Genomic DNA, 21,549 nt, shown 5'->3' with positions numbered 1-21,549 from the left:
CTCAGTAATGATGATCACAACAAATATCATTGATTGTTGTAAACATCAATCTGGTTCACTAATATTTTTATGGAAGGGAATCTGTCATCCTTATCTAATCTGACCTCTATGTAACTCCATACCTTTAGTAATGTGGTTGACTCTCTGAAATTGCCAAGTAGACCATTCAGTTCAAGGGTGCTTAAGCCAACAAGTACCAACCTTGCCAACAATACCATGTCCAATGAAAGAGTAAAAATTAAAGCAGTGAATGAAAACAAACATTGATGCATTTAAGGGAAAGCTAGATAAATGTAGGTGAATGGAGTGAATGGGGAGTTAAGAAAAGTTTAGAGGAAGGTTGTACGGTGCATAAATGCCAATTGTTGCTATGCTGTACATTCTATGTAAAACGTGAATGGGAGGAGGGTTTAACTGAAATTACTTCAAATGAAAAATTGTTTCATTTTACAGCATTTATTTTAATTTTTTTTCTTTATTTTTAGCCACACTCCTGGACCATATGAGAGTTGCACTGGTTTACCCTGATGAAGCGGTGAAAGCATCAGTGTGTTATATTTTCTGCACTTTGTACAATTACCCTTCAACTGCTGAGAAGTTAAGCATATACTTCAATGGAAGACTTTGTAAACTCTTTGTGTCAGTTATGGAGGCAGCACAGACCAAAGAACTGCAAGTAAATTCCCTTGGTATGTATGGGGTACTTTGTAGTGTGTGATATTTTATGTCTAAGTGTATAATTCTGTAAAATAGTTTTGCCTATTAGTTTTAATATCTTTTTACTTAACTTATGAAATGATTTTGGTTTTCATTCGCCTATTTTAGATACTTAATCAATAATGCAAAATTTGATGAGCTGAATCTTGCTTTCTATTGAATCTGAGTGGTGTCACTTTTTTTTGGACGGTTTTCTACGACAAGGCCTAGTGAATTCTGTCACTGTATCTTACCAGGCTCGTGTGTTATGACACAGGGTAAACCCTCCTACTAAATTTAAAACTAACAACACAGAAAAGATTTATCCCATGCAGTAATCTGTAAAAGTTCAAGTGGCCAAGAAAACTATTTAAAGTAAAAATTAACAACTTTATTTCTTAAAGTATAACAGACTAATGAACTAACAACTATATACATGTCCTCCCTCTAACCTATCTTTTACCTTCCCTTCTATAATACTAGTCCAATGAAACTCCCAATTAAGATTTACAAAACAATACTTCATATCGCAAAACAAGGCAGCTTTTGGTTCTTCTATTTGGATCTTCTTGTGTCTTTTCTTCTTAGGAATTTCTGCGTCACTGGTTACTCATCGAAAAGGTACCTTTTAAGAGAGCTATTTTTTAGGCAGTCTGTTTACATGCTGAGCTGGCAGTTCTTCTCCAACTAGTCAAGATTTGCCAAGCCTTATACCCCCGATCATCAGATTGTCATTGGCTTTTAAGAATGCTAGTATACTCAATTCAAATTTGATTGGAATTTGGTATTTTTTGGGGTATAATTAAAACTGGCCTAATTCGAATCTTTTTTTTGTCGTTTCCAGGCAACCAGCTACTCCAGTAGCTGGAGCATGTGTTACATTGTGTCTTGTCAAGAACACTTGGTGATGTCACTACTAGCTTTTAACTCTCTTAAAAGGTATAGTTCACCCACATCTTCAAAACACATGGCATTAACAGCCTATGCAGCTCCTTGTTGTCCTTCATATCTGATTCTAGTCCCATCTTCCAATGCACCATTCCTAGATCAACTCACTCTCACCAGGTGTTTATTGAAAGACTGGCATCCTTTGCACCTGCAACATCTTTAAAAGGAGAAAGTGAGGACTGCAGATGCTGGAGATCAGAGCTGAAAATGTGTTGCTGGAAAAGCGCAGCAGGTCAGACAGCATCCAAGGAACAGGAGAATCGACGCTTCGGGCAAAAGCCCTTCTTCTAGAGGCCTCTCCTCTTCATGGAGGACAGGCAGTGGATGCCATGTCATCAGACCCTGGCAGCCTAGTCCCACATTGCCACCTGGGTCAATGCTGTCTCTAGAGTGTGAAGGAATGGCTAGCAGTACTATAAGAAAGTCCATGTTCTTCTCCATTGCACCAAGGTAAGTGCTGCGCTCTTCTCTCTGCCATCTCATACTCACTCCATCTCTTCTACCACACCTATCTGCACCAAGATTTATGCTCTGCCACTCTACATATTTCCTGCAAAACCTTCCCTCATTTGCTTTCTCACACACCTGCATGGCCCTTGTACTGCCTCCTCATTGCTTAAGAACACCTCACCACGTTTCACCCTCCTGCACCAACATAACAGTTGTGCAAGCTCCACTTCATTCCTCGATTTCTCTCAATAGGAGAAGATAGCCCATAATAGGAAGAGCAAGCTTGTACAGGTGGAGGAATGCCTCATGTTAGCCTCCTCACCCCGACAAGGAGAGAATCTTGACCCTCGCAAGAGAAGACTGGAACTGGGTTACAGAGAGGTAATATTCTGTCAACTGTGTAAGTACCACTCCTTATTGCACTGCAGTTCTCCCATTAACCCCGCTGTCAGTCTTATTCATTGAACACAATTTGTAACCATTGGCCACAATGCTTGAGTCTTGCAGATGCAGCCAGGATCTCCATGACCTCTGTGGAAATACACCTGTTTCCTCAGAAATCACCTTCTGAACCACTGAGGTTAAGAATATCATAGCCTCAGAGGAAGCATCACCAAGACTTCCTTCTGCACCCACCAGTCCAGTTGCTGCCACCTTGGTGGGAACATTAGGTCCAGAAAGTAGGGGAGCACATCGCTGGGGCAGCTGCACAACTGGCTAAGGAAGAAACACTCCAGGCCACTGGCCCTAGAGGATTGCTGGAGACCAGGCACCTGCTTAGTCCCAACAGGAGACTCTGTAGAGTCAAAAAAATCAGGGACTCCATTGACAGGTGCACAGAGAGGAAGAGGAGTGCAAGATAGCTTTGTGTGATGCAATGGCCCTCATTGCCCTGAAGCTGCAGGAGTGCAGCAATTCAATGACATATATCTGCATCTATGGACAGGTTGGTGGCTGTCATGGAGAGGCAGGTCTAGCACCCTTGGTCTGCTGGAGAGATGCACAGACTTGCACCCCATCATCCCAGCCATTGGTCTGCAGGACTGAGTGCATGGTGTGATGGTGGTGGTGGTGGTGGGGGAGGGGGGGTTCAAAGGGTATGGCATGCATCCTCAAAAGAAGACAGGGCAGTTCCAGAAAGTGGAACGTGGAAGGAGGCTCCTCAGAATTCTTCTCAGGATTCCCCAGAACTGGCCAGGCCTCTGTCTCCAACCTGCCTGCCACCCTTTGACCCTTGGAAGTCCAAACCATGGAGGATCTAGTTGTGGCATATCTGGCATATCCAGACACAAACATTCCTGAGGCCACCTGATCAAACCTCCAGGGCCAACAGACTCTATTGATAAGCAGACTCCCTCCACCTCATCAACAGAAGCAGAAGTATACACTAAAACATAGCTGGGTGGAGAGAGAATGAAAGGGAACACTTTGATGGCACAGGTGAATAATGGATTATACATTACTTTTGTACAAATTTCAGTGCTTTTCATCTGGTTATTAGTAGAGTAGCTTTTTATTTGTCATTTCTACCATACACAACTGATACAGTAAAAACGAGACAACATTCTTCCAGGACCAAGGGTGCCACATGGACAGCACAAACTGCACACTTCTACAAAGCATAAAGTTCATAAGAAGTGTAAAACACGCAAGTTACAATGTAACAGAACAATGATAAATAGTAGACATTTTTCTAGCAGCAATTTGAAATCGCGCAAAGAATTTCAGATGGGAAAGAGTCCAATCATACTGTGTTAAGGAGCCTGTGTTAATGAAACTGGTTCCGTCTGGCCATGAGAGACCGAATGCTCTGGTATCTTCTGCCAGATGACAGGAGGGAGAAGAGTTTGAGTGACAGATGTGTGGGGTCTTCCACAATGCTTTTAGCCTTTTGGATGTAGCGTGTGGTGGAAATGCCTGTAATGGAGTAAAGAGAAACCCCGACAATCTTCTCAGCTGTCCGCATTATCCGTTGTAGAGTCTTACGATCCCGAACCAGGCAGTGATGCAACAGCTCAGGCTACTCTCAGTGAACCTTCTGTAGAATGTGGTGAGGATTGGGGCTGGGAGGTGGGCTTTCCTCAGCCTGTGCAGAAAAGAGAGATGCTGCTGGGCTTTCTTGGCTGTGGAGCTGGTGTTGAGGGTCCAGGTGAGATCCTCTGCCAGGTGTACGCCAAGGAATTTGGTGCTCTTCATGATCTCCACAGGGGAGTCATTCTCTGTAGGCCTAAATGGCCTGGTGGCATTGTGAGACATCACTTCACAGTCACAGACAGGTTTCCATGGATGGAGGTTTGTACTGAGAGTCTGTGGCATCATCTGGAAGCAAGTATACGTGGCATTGGGTCATCTTGAGATCTTTGGCCCTTCTCTTTCCTGCTATGTTTCTTCTGCTGTTTTGTGTTTATTTCATATTTCCAGCATCTGCAGTGTTTTGCTTTTATCCCAATTTTTTTTGTGCCCATTGTGTCCAAAGATTTGGCTGTCAATGAGTTGTTCAACAATGTCTGTGGCAAGGAGGTGCAACACACAGAGGGGCAGTGCTTTAGGGTGGACAGGACATAGGGACCCACAGGTGTTTGTCATGTATAGAATATGTCATGTGTAATGTCATTTAGCTTTAAAAGCTGGAACATTGGTGGATGCTACCTTCTCCCTAACAGGTCAAGTCACTTACCCACCCACTTCAAGTGTGGTCACAGCTGTATTTTTTTCTCATTGTGCGCTTTTGATTGCTAGCATGATAGAAGGTGACAATGAACATGCTATGGCTAGTAGCTTGTAGTGTTCACCTGTATGTGTCGGTGAGTCCCTGAACTCTAAATCCTTTTCCTGCTACCCCTTCCTGTAAACCCCATAGGTTTCACACCTCCCTAGGTACCCACCCAACTTGGCTAAACTCACCTGCATTGCTCACTTTTCCCCAGCAGCCCCTGGCATTTGAGGTGACCACAGGTATGGTCTTTCACTGCTGCCACCAACTCCCCCAGTCTCCCAAAGGCCCAGTGAACTTGACCATGAACAAACCCCCTTCTTGCATGATCACTTTCCCAATCATGCTTTACCAACTATCCCATTGCAGATTCTGTTGTTCCCCTTCACAATTGTCTTTTATCACCTCCAGCCTGCAACCCCACTCCCAACAACTATCTTGCTGAGCCCCATTATTGTGACAAAGGCCACCTTTTCCTCTGTACTGACCACACCCCCACTCCACTTAGTGTCCAAAGACAGACCTGAAGGATTAACCAGATTCCTGAGCGAAGCCAGTACATGTACCTGACTACATTAGTCCATTGATTGGCAATGAATACACAGAATTTATTTTCCCACTCACTGGGCTGCAGAGGCATGAACTTCTTGACCAAGGACATCCTGAGTGGAAACCTGGCCTGATAAGAGAGGCTGTCCTTGACTTACTGTGACGTGACTTTCTGATTGACAGGGTCTCCACAGACTTTGGTCAGCACTATTCTCCTAAGAATTTGAGACATGGCTGCTTGCTTGCTATACGTGCAGGTGCTGGCTGCGTAAGAGTGAAATTGATGTAGTATTGGCCTAAATCAAGAAGTTCTTCCCCTTGACTGAGGACTGCTGAGCTACCAGTCAAGCTACCTGTTTATGCAATTGTGCTAATTGGCGAGCAAAGGCCAGACAGGGAAAGGCAGGAATGGTGTAAAAAGCAGGTGAGCAAGCGCTAGGAGACCAAGTGAGCGTGCTGCAATACACATTGGTCAATCTGTAGCTAGGTCCCCATTTGTGCAAGCAAAGTGTTTTTTCTTCAACTTTCCAAAAATAGATGTCAGTGTGCCCTGCAATGCCAGTCGGTGCTCCCACAGTGCCCTGCAAGTGTATCAGAGAGGTAACAGTATGGGTTGTGATGGATTAGCAGATGTTGGATGGAAATACCAATAGATGAGCACTGCATGCAGCTGGTGCTTGTGGATTGTACCCAGGCCTGTAGTTTGCTTGAACTCAACAGGGGGGGTCATCTGGAGCAGCCAGTAAGTTGAATCCACCCCTCTTCAGTTTCCATTCCTACTTTTCTTGACATCTAGCTTGTTTTGGTGAGATTGGTAAGGTAGAAAGCTGAATATTAATAGTTGCGTTTGTGCTGTTAATGCATTCAACAAGCAATGATACCCTTCAAATAGTAACATGTCACTGCTTATGCAACTTGCCTTGTAATTTGTGAAAAGCATAAAAAGCATGAGTTGCTCCTGACATCAAGATTGTCCTCACTAGACATCTCACCCAATTCTGACACAAATCTTACTATAGCCTACGTGCTTTAAACCCTATAAGATTCCGCCCAGTGATATTATCTTCTGTTTTGTTGACCTTTCTGCATCTTCCATCCTTGTGTTCAATAATAGCCCTCAATTAAAAATCTCTTAGGCTTGTGAGCAAGCCAGTTAACTATGGTAGTACTCTTTCCATGCTAAAATATGGCTGCTGTGGGAAAACTGGCTGTGGAGGAAGGGGGAAAAGGTCATTATTGCACCTTCATTGAGAAAAGGAAGTGGGGTGGATATCTCATTCGGGAGTGGTCTAGGTGCTGCATGCCTACTGAGCACTAGGCAAAGAAGAGGACTGCAGATGCTGGAGATCAGATTCAAGATTAGCGTGGTGCTGGAAAAGCAGAGCAGTCAGGCAGCGTCCGAGGAGCAGAAAAATCGATGTTTAGGGCAGGATTCCTTACTTGACGTCTCGCCCAATCCTGACACAAATCTTACAATAACCTACGTGCTTTGAACCCTGATGAATTGCTTTTGCCCAAACCATTGATTTTTCTACTTGTCGGATGCTGCCTGACCTGCTCTGCCTTTCTAGCACCACTCTAATCTTGACTACTGAGCAATACCCAACTGGAGGTGAACTTCCTTTCCAGGACTGAGTAGTCAACCCCTATCTTAAGCCCCACAAATCAAGCTTCATCTGCACACTCGGGTGGATGTTGAAGCACATGACTGTAGAACAGAGAATTCTGAGAGAAACATTTAACACAAGAAAGTGTGTTTTTAGTCAGAGTGAGGCATGAAATGTCAAAACCAACTGTAACTCTTCCACTTCTGATTTTAGTGGAAGCAGGGCAAGCAAACAATCCGGAAATGCATAATCGTTGAACTCATTTTTAATATTTTTTAAACTGGTAACTAATGCCATCAGATTTTCCAGAGCCCCAGAAACTGGCCAGTTACAGGACTTGAGAGGGATGAATTCATAGAGTGATTGCTTTTACAGCATTGCCTGTGGACCAGAAGGAGCAAGAGTATTTCCTTCAGACCAAAGCAAAAAAAAACTCTTTATTGACCATGTGATTGGCTGATGTCATATCCCTTTCCTACAATCTCCTCCACAATCTCTTTCTAGTCTTCCTCTATGATCTCATTAGAATCATACAGCTCAAAAGAGGCCATTCAGCCTGTAGTTTCCATGCTTGCTCACTGCAAGATCCGCAAGAGTGATTGACCCTGTCCCTACCATACACCCAGGCAGTAAATTCCCGATTTTAGCCGTTTGGTATGTAAAATGTTTGTCCTCATGTTGCCATTGCTTGTTTTGCCAATCATTAGATTGCTGTGGTTTCAATCTTTCCACCATTAGGAATAATTTTTTCCTAACTATTCTGACCAGAACCCTCATGCTTTTGAATACTTCTGTCAAATTTGCATTTAAATTTCTCTTAGTATAGAACAGTTTTAGCTTCTCTCTACCCTCGTACATTAAGTTCCTCATCCCTGGGACCAACTTCATGAATCTTCTCATCACTGATGGTATCACACCTTTGAAAATGTGATACCAGTTGAGGCCATGCAATGTTTTATTATCAGTTCCTTGTTTTCGTACTTTGTGCCCCTCTTTAAAAAACCCAGGATCCTGCATACTTTATTAGTCATTTTCTCAATCTGCCGTGCCACTTTCAAAGACGCATGTGTAACCTGCAGGTTTCTCTGTTCTTATAACCCCTCCAGAAGTGTACCTTTTAGTTTACACCGATCCTCCTTCATCCTATTAAAATAAATCACTTCATGCTTTTCTGTTTCTGAGTTCTGTGACCTTTGCTCCAAACCCCTGACCTCACTGTGTTGGACCACCCAGCTGCAAAATCCACACTTTATGGGTGCAGCCTTGTGATACTTGCTTTCCTGTCAGATAGACAACTGGCCTATCAGTCAGGCTGGCTGTCCAGGTGGAAATTCTGGTGAAAAAATACAAAAATCCCCTGTTGTTAACTCTCAGTACATAGAGGAAACCCTTGCTTCTGAATATTACTAATCCTAAATAGGCAACGTTTTTTTCCCCTGGGATGGGGGAGTCCAGAACGAGAAGGCATAGGTTTAGGATGAGAGGGGAAAGATATAAAAGAGACCGAAGGAGCAACCTTTTCACTCAGAGGGTGGTACGTGTATGGAATGAGCTGCCAGAGGAAGTGGTGGAGGTGGGTACAATTATAACATTTAAAAGGCATCTGGATCAGTATATGATTTGGAGAGATATGGGCCGGGTGCTGGCAAGTGGGACTAGATTGGGTTGGCATATCTGGTTGGCATGGACGAATTGGACTGAAGGGTAGGTTTCCATGCTGTACATCTCTATGACGATGACTCTTGACATTGCCCCTTACCCAGGTTTTAGTAAACATTCGGCTCTTGGTACTATGACCAAGGTTTACTCTAGAATCAACACTCAAAAGAAATGACATAGTCCGTTCTTTTGTTCTTGTTTGTGGGATTCTGCTGTTTGTTTCCTATGCATCAAATTTGCAACAACACAGAAGCAAAGTCCTTGGCTGTAAATTGCATTGGAATATACTCTGATTTTAAGAAAAAAATTCATTCATGGGATGAGAGCATCACTGGCTAGGCCAGCATTTATTGCCCACCCCTAATTACATTGAGGGCATTTAAGAATCAATCACATTGCTGTGGGTCTAGAGTCACACACATATGCCAAACCAGGTAAGTATGACAGCTTCCTTTCATAAAGGGCATTAGTGAACCAGATGGGTTTTTCCTTGACAACCAGCAATGGAGTTTTGAATGCTCTTAATTCAAAATATTTATTGAATTCAAATGCCACCATCTGCCATGGCAGGACTAGAAGCCAGGTCTCCAGAACATTACCTGGGTCTCTAGATTAACAGCCCAATGATAGTATCACTAGATCACTGTCTGCACCTTGATTACGAACAGTTTTTTTAAAATGCAGATTCCTTTTTTTATACTTCTTTTCCTGAGATGGATTTGGAGACACTGGTGTTGGACTGGGGTGTACAAAGTTAAAACTCACAACACCAGGTTATAGTCCAACAGGTTTAGTTGGAAGCACTATCTTTTGGAGCACTGCTTCTTCATCAAGTGGTTGTGGAGTACACAATTGTAAGATACAGAATTTTACAGTGTGATGAAACTGAAATTATACATTTCAAAATACCTTGATTGTTTGTTAAGTCTCTCATCTGTTAAAATGACCATAATAGTTTCACTTCCTTCATACGTAAATCACAAAACTTTTTTAAAAGTTACATTGTCAGGTTAACTGTAACGATTGGTTTCAGCCCAGATAAGATGTTGAAGGTGTTAGCCTCCTGTGTTCTGTTGTCTGTGCCATAATGTTTAATCTAAAAAGTGAGTTAACAGAGTATGACATGGATTCATGCAGTTTTTGAGCAAAGTACAGTGCAACTCTGCAAGTACAAATTCACCACACAAACGTATATGTGCATGTGGATTTTTGTGTGTGTGTGTTTGTCTGTCTGGGGTAGGGGTTTGTGCATGTCTGTGAGAGAGAGTGTATGTGTGTGTGAGTGTAAAGGGGTCTAAGTCTGTGTGTGTCTGTGTGTGTGTGTGTGTGTGTAAAATGGTCTAAGTCTATGAGAGGGTGAATGCGGGAGTGTGTGCGTCTGTAGACTGATAGCTAAGTTCGGTACCCATAGGGAGGGCCTCAACCGGTACCTTGGGTTCATGTCACACTATAGGTGACCAGCATTGCACTATACACACACACACTGACACTCCTCCACACACACACTCTTATGCAGACACACAGACACAGACATTGATATACATAATCACACACACTCCTACAGACACACACACACTTCCACAGTCTCACATGCACCCTCTCACAGACCTAGACCCCTTTACACTCACACACACGCACATATACCCTCTCTCTCACAGACACTCACAACCCCTACCCACCCCCCCCCCACACACAAACCCATATGCACACATATACATTTGTGCGGTGAATTTGTACTTGCAGAGTTACATTGTACTTTGCTCAGAAACTGCATGAATCCATGAAAGATTCTGTTAATTCATTTTTTAGATTAGAATCTGTCTAAACATTATGGCACAGACAACAGAACACAGAGAGGGCTAACACCTTCAACATATTATCTGAGTTGACACCAATTGTTAAAGTTAACCTGAGAATGTAACTTTTTTTAAAAAAAATTGTGATTTACATATGAAAGAAGTGAAACTAACATGGTCATCCTAACAGATGAGAGACTTAACAAGTAATAATCAGGGTATTTTTCAGTGTGTGATTTCAGTTACATCACACTGTAAACTTTTGCTATAAATTCTGTGTCTTACAATTGTATACTCCACAACCACCTGATGAAGGAACAGCACTCTGAAAGCTAGTGCTTCCAATTAAACCTGTTGGACTGTAACCTGGTGTTGTGTGGTTTTTAACTTTTCTGAGATTGCATCTGGAATTTCAGTTGCCTCCAAAACCTAGCCTATTTTTAACCATTGTTTCACACCACTGAACACCTCCTGGCAACAGCATTGGATAAGCTCTGGACTGTATTTATTGTTCAGCTTCTCCCCTAGTTTACCTAGGAACAGCACATAAAACATGCAGCTGAGTAGGTTGTGGGGTGCTGGTGTGGAACAATGAGGGCAAAGAAAGGAAATACTTTAAAAATCTATGAGAAGATAAATAACAGCTTAGAATGTTTAGGTCAGGATATCAATGACTGGAATAATATTCAAATGACAGCTTTCACAAGTACTTAAAATGGAAAAATGAAGCTAAAATAAACTTTAGTACTTTTGGGTCAGGGACAACAGAAATCATAATGAAGAATGAAGAAAGGACAGAGCCACTGAACAAGTATTTGTCTTCAGTGGAAAACATAACCAATATGTAGTAGAGGGGCAATTAAGAGAGATTTCCAGATGGTATTTAATAATGGAGAAAATAAAAGCTCATTGTATAGGGGTGGCATATTGGAATAGATAAAAGATTCGCTACCTGTCAGGAAGAAAGAGGAAGTATAAATGGGTTATTTTCAGGTTGACAAGATGTGACAAATAGTGTGTATATCAGTACTAAGATCTCAACTGTTTACAATTTATATGAAGTACTTAGCTGATGGGGTGGAGGGTATTGTTTCCACATTTGCTGATGACACAAAAATAGGTAGCTTAGTCGGTTGTGAAAAGAGCACCAGAAGATTATAGAAAGTTATAGATAGGTTGAGGATGTTCTATGGAGATAGCGTAGTGAAAGTCACTGGATTGAACCTGGGATATTAGGAGAAAATGAGGATTGCAGATGCTGCAGGTCAGAGTCAAAAGGTGTGGCGCTAGAAGAGCTCAGAAGATCAAGCAGAATCTAAGGAGCAGGAGAATCGATGTTTCGGGAAGGGGGCTGAGAGATAAGTAGGAGGGTGGGGGACCCCCACCCTCCTATTTATCTCTCAGCCCCCCCCAAACACACATTCCTGATGAAGAGCTAATACCCAAAGTGTTGATTTTCCTGCTCCTCGGATGTTGTCTGACCTGCTGTGCTTTTCTGGTGCCACACATTTTGACCCTGTGATTTAGGGTTTTCTTATGATGAGAGTCTGAGTAAATTAGGTCCATATTCAGGACTTTACAAGAGAGATAATCATATTGAAATTTAAAAGTTTCTGAAGGGGCTTGACAGGGGTGTTGCTTCTCTGGGCTGGGAAATCTAGATCCCGTGAGCACAATAAGGAGCCAATCATTTAGATCTGAGATTAGGAGAAATTTATTCTTAGTGTTGTGAACCTTTGCAATTCTCCAATCAGTCTCCAATTAAACCAGAGGTTTGTGGATCTCCTCTAGTTGAATATACTTGAGACTGAGGAAGATGGATCAATGGTCTCTCTGAATTGTGGGGTTCGGGGAGGCAATGGAAAAGTGAAGCAGATTAGGCATCATTGTATTTAATGACAGAGCAGCATCAGGGTACTATATGATCTAAATCCTTTTTGTTACCTTACGTTCTTGCTAAAAAAAATCACTGACATCCTTTATCATTTTTGTGTTTTTTTATGCAAATATAGGGCTTCTGAAACATCTCCTACAGTTTAAACAGTTAGTGACTGTGCTGATGAGTTCATCTGGGAATGAAGACTTTACTTCTGAGGAAGAAATAACATCTCAGGGTATGGTATCACACAGCCTATAGATTATTATATTAACTTTAAAGTGGAATTAGGGAAACATGATGAATAATGTTGGACAGAAAAAGACATTTCGGTTCATCCAACCTTTCCCACAGAACTGTAATGTCTTTTGCATCACTATATTCATATATACACAACCAATTGCACCTGAAATTTATGTACTCTTGGAGAGGCAAAATAACACATAAAAGCTCGGGCCAATTTATGAAGTAAGTCTCTACATCTTAGATGATTGAAACTAGTCAAGTGAATCACACTTGGCATGATTTAATGTCATGTATCACTTATTGATTTTATAAGTTGACATGTAGAAGTTCAGAAACAGGTCCAACTCTTGCTTGAAAAAATTCATTGCATAAGCTGGCAGCTTATTCTGTGGCTGTACTGTTCACTGAGAGAAGAAGCACCTTCTGAAATGCAATCTAGTTCTGGCCTTTTATAACTTGATACTGTAACCTAATGGTTCCTTTAGCATGGCATTCAGCCACTGACTCCACCAACAAGCACATTGACCTAGACCCAATATACTGGCCGCTACCACGAACAACTGGAACCAGCAACCAGAAGCAGCAGAAGCGGAACCTAATAAATTTCAGAAGACACAGTACAGCAGCACTTCACAGGAGGCTCCAAAGCACTGAAGATATCACCTAGACAGGGGACGAAACATCTGCAAATCAACTACCCAGCTCGGTGAACATATCCACAACCATGACAATCGGCACCTGAGCTGCAAATCTTTACACAAACCTTGGTTTCCCCCAAACTTTAAGTGACACAACATGCCTGCACAAGCATATTCTGTCCTGATATCATCCTATAAACCTTGATCAAATAATCTCAAAGTCTACATTTCTCTAAGACATAAGATCCCATTTCTTTTAGCCTGTTTTGAAAAGAAGACATTTAAACTGGAAATTTATGTAGTGATCATTCTTGGCAGCTTTTCTTAAGCACCAATGTCACCCACAATATGAGGACATCAAAATTGGACAGTGGCCTAACTAAAGCCTTGAACATAGAGATAAGTTTGACAAGAGTTTCAAATGTGGACTGTGGTGGAAGGTCAGAGAGGTTTAAAGAAAAAAAGTGAGCAGTGCCAATCCAATCTAAAGGCATCTTGACAGATGAGGGAGAAGTATAGAGTAGACCAACATCATGAGTAGAGAGTGCATGCTGGCACAGAAGTCTATATTACAAAGACATGGAGTTGAATTTTACTCCCTTCCCCATCCCTGTATAGAACAGCAGATGAGGGATTGTTGAACATCTCAGCTCCAAAACATGATTGCAGGTGTTTGTCAAGGTAGTGTCCTAGGCCAACCATCTACAGCTGCTTCATCAATGACCTTCCCTTCATTAGGGGATATAATTTCAACTAGTGGAATGGATTCATTTAAGATCCTTTCAACAATAAAAAAGGATTTGAACTAACCACATAAATCCTAATCTCAAAATTTGCAGATGACACAAATCTGGGTGGAAGTGTGATCTGTGAGAATAATAGAGAGATGCTACAATGTTATTTGGTCAGGCTAAGTGAGTTGGCAGATGCAGTGTAGTGTGGATAAATGTGAGTTTATCTACTTTGTCGCAAAAATAAGAAGACAGATTATTATTTGAATAATATCAATTGAGAGAGGGGAATGTACAACAGGATGTGGGTGTTCTCGTACACCAACTGCTGAAAGTAAGTACACAGCTGCAGCAGAGGGTGAAGGAGGCCTTCATAGCAAGAGGATTCAAGTAAAGGAACAAGAATGTAATTATACAGGGCATTGGTGAGGCCACACCTGAAATGTTCCGTGCAGTTTTGTTCTCCTTATCTGAGGAAGGATGTTCTTACTATAAAAGGAGTGCAGCAAATGTTTGCCAAATTGATTCCTGGGATGCCAGGATTGACATTTGAGGAAAGATTCAGTTGGTTGGGTTGTGTTCACTGGAGTTTAGAATATTGAGGGGGTATCTCTCAGAAACCTATAAAATTCTAACAGGACTTGACAGACGAGATACAAGAAGGATATTCCTGATGATGGGACAGAGAAAGGGGTAAACCTTTTTGGACTGAGATGAGAATTGGTGAACCTGGAATTTATTATCACAAAAAGTGATTGAGGCCATATCTTTGTTTTTTTTTCAAGAAGAAGGTAAATATAGTTCTTGTGGCAAAAAGATTCAAAGAAATATGGGGGATGGAAAGATTCAGATTTGGAGCTCATGATTAGCCATGATTGTACTGAATGTTGCTACAGGTGCCCAACAATACAATTAGAGCGCCAACAATATGGTCACAATAAATGTATAATACTTAAAGCTAACATTTGTATTAAACTTTAAGTTGATTTTCTTTATTGTATTAATTAAAGAAGTTATTATATAGTTCTTTCTGTCTTTTAGGTGGAAATCCACTACTGTTACTGTTGAAAAAGGTACGATTCCTGACTCTGTTTTAGTTCTAGACATATGGGTATTGCTCGTCAGTTGGGTGTAATTGACTTGTTTTCAGACATGCAGAAATAAAGATTAAGCTGACACAAATCTGGGTGGAAGGGTGATCTGTGAGAATAATAGATGCTACAATGTTATTTGGTCAGGCTAAGTGAGTTCGCAGATGCAGTTTAGTGTATTATTAATGTGACTGCAGGGGTGAAAAATGAACTAAAATCTGCAAGACAGCCTTTGGGAGTGCAAGATTTGACTGAAAACCGCGTAACTCATGCTTCTTATCCTGAAGCACAAAAGTCTCATTGGATTCAAATTTATAGTTGCTTTTAATCATCCAGCATGTGATACAAATTGTTTGAAGTTCTTGTTTAATCTCTAGTTTTCCATATAATTCTACGCTTAAGTTTATATATTCTATGAAATTTGGTGGGCAACATTGGCTGAAAATTTGAGATACTAAACAATTTTCAAGATGGCCAAGATGGAATCCTGCAGTGCGATGTTGATTTAGTCTATTGTGAGAGAATCTGTAGTTTTAAAATTTATATTTCGTTGAAACGGACCCTAATTGAAATGGAAGCAGAGAAAGAAACTGACCATCTGTTTCAAAAGAAGCAAAAAGGTTTGGAAGCCAACACTCCTGAATAGAGACTAGTTGAAAGTTATAAAATAATACCAATTTAAGTTGAGTACTGAAAACTAATGAGTCTCCTGGTGCAATACAGTCAAGCAAAGGCGAGATCAAGCTGTTGATGTTATGCAAGGATATAGTGCTGCAAGTGTTTCCATTACTTGAAGATAAGATTGATGGCTCTATGCTGTCCAGACTGAGATAAGCAGGTTCTGCAGATAGAGGATATTTATGTTGAAGATAGTATCTGTTGTGTGCTGCTTTTGGCTGGGAATTGGACTATCGCCTAAAAGGAGAGGAGCTGAAATTCTTGGAGGACGACTGAGCTTTAAAGAATTCTGTGACTGAGTATTATCACCAAAATTTGAGTGGACTGCTGAATCAGTTTGTTAGTCTGACTTTGTTGTATCTGCCTTTTAGTATATAATTTATAGTTTTATTCAACTTCAGTTTGCCTTACTAATTCACGTTTAATTTCTGTTGGATGTTAAGTTAGTATGCCAGGTTATCTAAAGTAGTTTTTAGTGTTGCTTTGTTTGACCCCAAGATAAAACAGAAGAATTTTTCTAAACCACAGACGTTTGCATCTATATTCTTTTACTAAAGAAATGGGATTCTGTATTTCTTCTACTTTTTTTAAAAAAATGTTCCTAGTCACTATAAAGATCATAAAGCTGCCTTTACTGTCAGACACATCACCTTGGTAAATGAATTGAAGCAATGTGCTAGCCAACCAGAGAATTATTAAGGGCTGACATACAATTAAATTGCATGTAGATTTATTTAAAAGCATGCACAGCAATTTAGTGCATACTGCTTCAATTGATAACCTAACCTAATACAAATCAGCTGATTATGAATAACCAAATAATTAATAAGGATTTTGAGCTTTATTTAAAGTCACACCTAGCTTTCAGTGTTTACTTGCTGATTGAGGTTGACTGGCCACACTGTATTGTGCAGAACTTTCGGAACACCTAAGTGTGGGGCAGTTTGTAAAGAGTTCACCAACACTCTTAGCATGAAGTCATTATGTACTATCTGTTTTGCAAGCAAGACAGTTCTGCAGCTAATTATGGTTCTACTATTTTGTAACCAATGCCATATTTTGTAACAGATGGGTTTTTATGATAATCAACAGTGGTTCCTAGGTTGCCAAAAGGCTAGCTTTTATTCCAGATTATTTTGAATTCAAGTTTCATTGTCTACCAGGATAAGATTTGTACCCAAGTCCCTTGAATATTAGTCTTGGGTTCTGGATCACCAGCAGTTTCTGAAAACAATTCATGAGCTTTAAGTTTTTCAGGAGAATGATTAAACTTGCTGGAGTTTTTTAGAGAGGGTATGGTACTCTTTTGGATTCATCCGGAGGGGCCAAATGCCTGTTAGTAGAGGTCAGATGCCCTTTGGTGTTTGTTGTTAAGAGTAGATATTCATGCATATATGTACAAAAATAGGCAAGCTGAAAAGAATTGTCAAGATATTTAAATTATCATTGAAACTGTCAGATTTCCGAGGCAATTAAATCCATTTTAAATGAAAAAGCAAAACCTGAATCTTAAAACAAATTCTGTGCTTGTTCCATCTGTTGACATCAGCCTGAAAGTTGTTATTATAAGATGAGAGATGCCTGATGGATTCTGCATATTTTCATTATTATAATGGGAAATTTGACAATTCCATTCAATTTACAGCTCTAAGTGGAGATAAAGCTTTTGAAGTGGGCTATGCCTTCAAGTGCTTGTCCTTAAAATGATTAAACACCTAACTGAAGTGATTATTTTTACAAAAGATTAGTTGCAAGAATATTAATGTAGTGAATGAGTTTTTGCAACATCAATATACTATTAGAATTTCATTTTATTTTTTTCTTAGCATGATTCCTGGTATATTGGCATGTTGGATGTAAGACCAAGAGTGATGTGTTCAATGACATGGTGATGCTTTTCACTGAGTTTGTATAGGGGTGAAAGAGATGGAGTGGGCAGGGAGGGGAAGTTGGAGAGTGGTGCAGGAATACCAATTATCATGGAGGATATTAGGAGCCGTTGAGGTATGTAGATGGGGATAGATTGGCGTGGACAGTATGAGGGGCCAGCAGTGCAGATAGAGGGGCATAGGTTGGTATGGATGGTTGGGGCAGCTGTGAGTATAGAAGAATGGTTTGCCCTGGAATGTATTCATGGCCATGTAGGGGTTGGTAGAAGGTTACATATTGACTGGAGAGTATGAGGGGCCATGAGAAATGGGTGAAGGGCATAGAAACACAGAAAATAGGAGTAGGGAATGGGTAGTCCTGTCTTCTGAGCCTGCTGTACCATTTAGTATGATTATGGTTGATATCCAACTCCGTATCCTGTTCCTGCTTTCTCCTTTTGATTTCTTTAGCCCTAAGAACTATACCTAACTCCTTCCTGCAAACATTCAATGTGTCAACTACATTCTGTGGCAGAGAATTGTGCGGGCCCACCAATCTTTAGGTGAAGAAATTTCTTCTCATTTGTCCTAAATGGCCTACCCAGTATTCTTAGACTGTGACCCCTGGTTCTGGACTCCTTGGACATCACACGCATACTTCCTATGCTTACTCTGTCCAATCCTGTTAAAGTTTTATAGGTTTCAATGAGTACCTCCCAGCCATACTTTTTTTAACTCCAGTTAACTCCAATGTGTCTTCATACGACCATCCTGCTAACCCAGAAATCAGTCTGGTAAATCTTTGTTGCTCTCTCTCTCTCAATCGCCAAAACATCCTTTCTCAAAGAAGGAAACCAAACTACACATAATACAAAAGGATGGACTCAACAAGGTCCTAGAGAGTTGCAGCAGAACCTTCCTGCTCTTATTCTTTTGCTATGAAGGCCACCATAGCACTTGCCTTCTTGGTTGCCTGCTGCACCTGAATGCCTATTTTCAACAATTAGTGTACAAGAATACCTAGGTTTCATTGTGTCTCCTCCTTTCTCAATCAATCACCATTCAGATAATCTGCCTTCCTGCTTTTGATACCAATGTGGATAATCTCACATTTATCCACATTGTACCATGCGTTTACCCAATCACACTGAAGCATCTCTGCATCCTCTTCACAGTTCGCCCTCACGCCCAACTTTATATTTGGAACTTGGAGAGTTGGTTGACTATAGGTTAGCATTGAGAGTATGAAAGATCATGGGGAGTGGGTGGAGGGAATGAGGTAGCATAAGCTGACATCAGTTTGTTACAGAAAATGTATGTGGTGAGGTCTGCCTTATTTTGTTGTGTAGGTTTCTTTCTTATATCTGAGAGAAGGTTGGCCTCTCCCATAGGCTGTTTTTGCAACTGGCAATTCCTGTGACTACCTTTGAACTATTTCTGGTGGTAGTAGTCTGACTTACATAATCTCTTGTGCTCTTTGTAATGCACTCTCTCTGTCCGTACCAAACCCAACACTACCACCATCAGAATCAAAATCAGACTGACCAGGGCACTTTCTCCTAAATTAAGATGACGAAGTCGGGATGCTCACACACTCTTGGGAGGCAGTAAGGAACAACTATCCAGGCCTGTATATTTTTGATCAAAATGTGATACTGGCAAATTAAGCAGCAGTTAACATTTTGTTCTTTGTTTTCTTTCAGTTTCTGCTCAGTAGAGATGAAACACTACAGATTGCAAGTGTACAATGTATGACCTCCATAGTCATCCACTCCCCAGTGGAGTATGCTCCTGCTCTAGTATATGCAGATATTCCAGGTTACCTTTTATTGCTAAGGTGTATTTCAAGTCTGTTTGATTGTGCAAAATTGTTGCACCTTTGTGCACCATGGTGATATACTTCTGTACCATATCTTTGCCCCTATGTCTGCCCATTTTTTGTCAATTACCACATTTGTTTTATTCTCCACAAATATCTCTGCACCACCAATGTTCTTTTTGATTGCTTTCCATCTTATCCCTGAAGTATAACCTGTTCAAACCTTTGTCATTTGTATCCACTTTCACACCAAATCCTGCTTGTCCATTTCACCCACCAATGGTGACTTGTGTTGAATCTCCATGCCAAAATTTAAGATCCCAGTTTGTGCTCACTCAAAATCCATTCACTTACACAAAGTTAAAATTGACCTTGCCTTTGATTTCTTGTGTGATCGTTCTTTACTCTGCCATTAGAATAAGTTTGTTTTTGACATTAGAGAAGTTATTAATTCTTAAAGTTTCAAAAAGCACATTAAAAAATTTCATTAAAATATTCTGTTAAAATCAGGTCAGTGGGTAGTTAAAACCTACCAGCTCCCCTTGTAGTTGTTATGGACCAGGCCTGACCCCTCAAAACATTTTTAAGCAGGTAGCCCAGCCTGTAACTTTGCTGTTTGTTTCAGGTAAGTGTATTGTTGATATTCCCGGAGTAATTTGCTGGTCAGACCGCCGAGTTTTAAACAAACAAAATTTATTTGCAAAATTACAGAATGCAACACAATGATCCTATCTGAACCCAACAGGCTATCCTGACTTAATGATGCTGTTCCAAAATACTTGCAACAATAAACTCCTTAGCACAAAGAGTAAAAATGACACAAAAAGCATACAGGTTACAAAATCAGAAGGAGGTGGAGAGTGTCCAGTTTCAGCTGTGACCCTGATTCAACTAACCCTCAAACTGAACTGACCTGCGCAGCTGGAGAGCTGGCCACGCCCCATTTATTATACCAGTTTATTTTTAAAACCTGAAAGCTTTCTGCCTGAAGCATTATTTGTTAGATATAAACAAAAGGGCCCCAACGAACCATTTAAACTTCAGACATGTTAGAACCTTGAGTCGTTTAGAACATCTCTGCAAAACATCAAGGACAACATAACCTTGTAAAAGGACCAGCTTTGTGACACTGTCCTGCGGTTGCTAAGAGTTGAACTACCATGGTTTTCAACTGCTTAGGGACAATTGACAAAAGTTGAAAAGAATCTTTTTGAATAAATGCATTGGGCTTTGCTTTCACTTTCTCTGTGTGGACCTAAATTGGAGTACTCCTGTAGGAAGGGTTTAAATTTTCTCCATGTTAACATTAGTCTTCCCAGGGTTCACCTCTCTTTCCAGCTGCAACTTTGTACTGACACTTTCAGAGTCATAGATTATTAAAGCACAATAAAAGGCCCCTTCAGCCTGTCATGTTTGTGCCTGTCATCAAGCACCTATCTACTCTAGTTCACTTTTCCAGCACTTGATGTAGCTATTCTTGTATGCTGTGGTTTTTCAAGTATTCATCTAAATTCTTCTTAAATGTTGTGATGTTTCCTGCCTCTATTACTCTTTCAAATGGTGAGTTCCAGATACCCACCAATCTTTAGGTGAAAATCTTTCCCAAATTCCCTCTAAACTTCCTGCCCCTTACTTTATTGCTGCCAGTTATTGACCCTTCCAATGAAAAGAAAGGTTCCTTCCTATCTACCCTATCTACTCTTCAGACTTTTGTAAACCCCCCTTAGTCTTCTCTGCTTTAAGCAACCCCACCCCTGTCCATCTAGTCTGTCTTCATAGTTGAAGCATTCCAGTCTGGGAAATACCGTAATGAATTTCCAGTCTACCTTCCCATTGCAATCACATTTCTCCTTTGGTATAGCAAGCAGAACCACACACAGTACTTCAACTGTAACTTAACCAACATCTTGAACATGCCATCACACTCCCACACCTCACCCCACCCCAGCCCCTGCATTCCTTGCCTTGACTAAGAAAGACAAATATCCCATATGCCTTCTTGCTTAACACAGTCTAAAAAAATCTGTGATATCTTGTAATTTCTTCGTGTCATTACAAAACCTTTATATCTGGTTTCAAGTTCATTAATCGACTCCACACTTTCACTGTAGCAATAACTTACTGATTAAAAACTGGATTTCCATTAAAATAGGAATTATTAGTGCAAAGCACTGTTTGAAAAGT

General features: G+C 40.8%; 1 protein-coding gene across 1 annotated transcript in view; it reads left to right on the top strand.

Annotated features, from left to right (window-relative positions):
* The first annotated feature begins 13,012 nt into the window (after window positions 1-13,012).
* The window catches only part of LOC140489031 (meiosis inhibitor protein 1-like), a 28,685-nt gene continuing 20,148 nt past the window's right edge, over window positions 13,013-21,549 (top strand). Inside the window, exons 1-3 of the mRNA XM_072588271.1 lie at window positions 13,013-13,157; window positions 14,951-14,982; window positions 19,250-19,364. Coding sequence (XP_072444372.1) covers window positions 13,013-13,157; window positions 14,951-14,982; window positions 19,250-19,364 — 292 coding nt within the window. The remainder of the gene's footprint in view (window positions 13,158-14,950; window positions 14,983-19,249; window positions 19,365-21,549) is intronic.

This window comes from Chiloscyllium punctatum, chromosome 18 (genome assembly GCF_047496795.1).
Source record: "Chiloscyllium punctatum isolate Juve2018m chromosome 18, sChiPun1.3, whole genome shotgun sequence".
NCBI classification, from domain to species: domain Eukaryota; kingdom Metazoa; phylum Chordata; class Chondrichthyes; order Orectolobiformes; family Hemiscylliidae; genus Chiloscyllium; species Chiloscyllium punctatum.
Note: the sequence above shows the minus strand (reverse complement) of the source record. Positions and strands in the feature narration are given on the sequence as shown.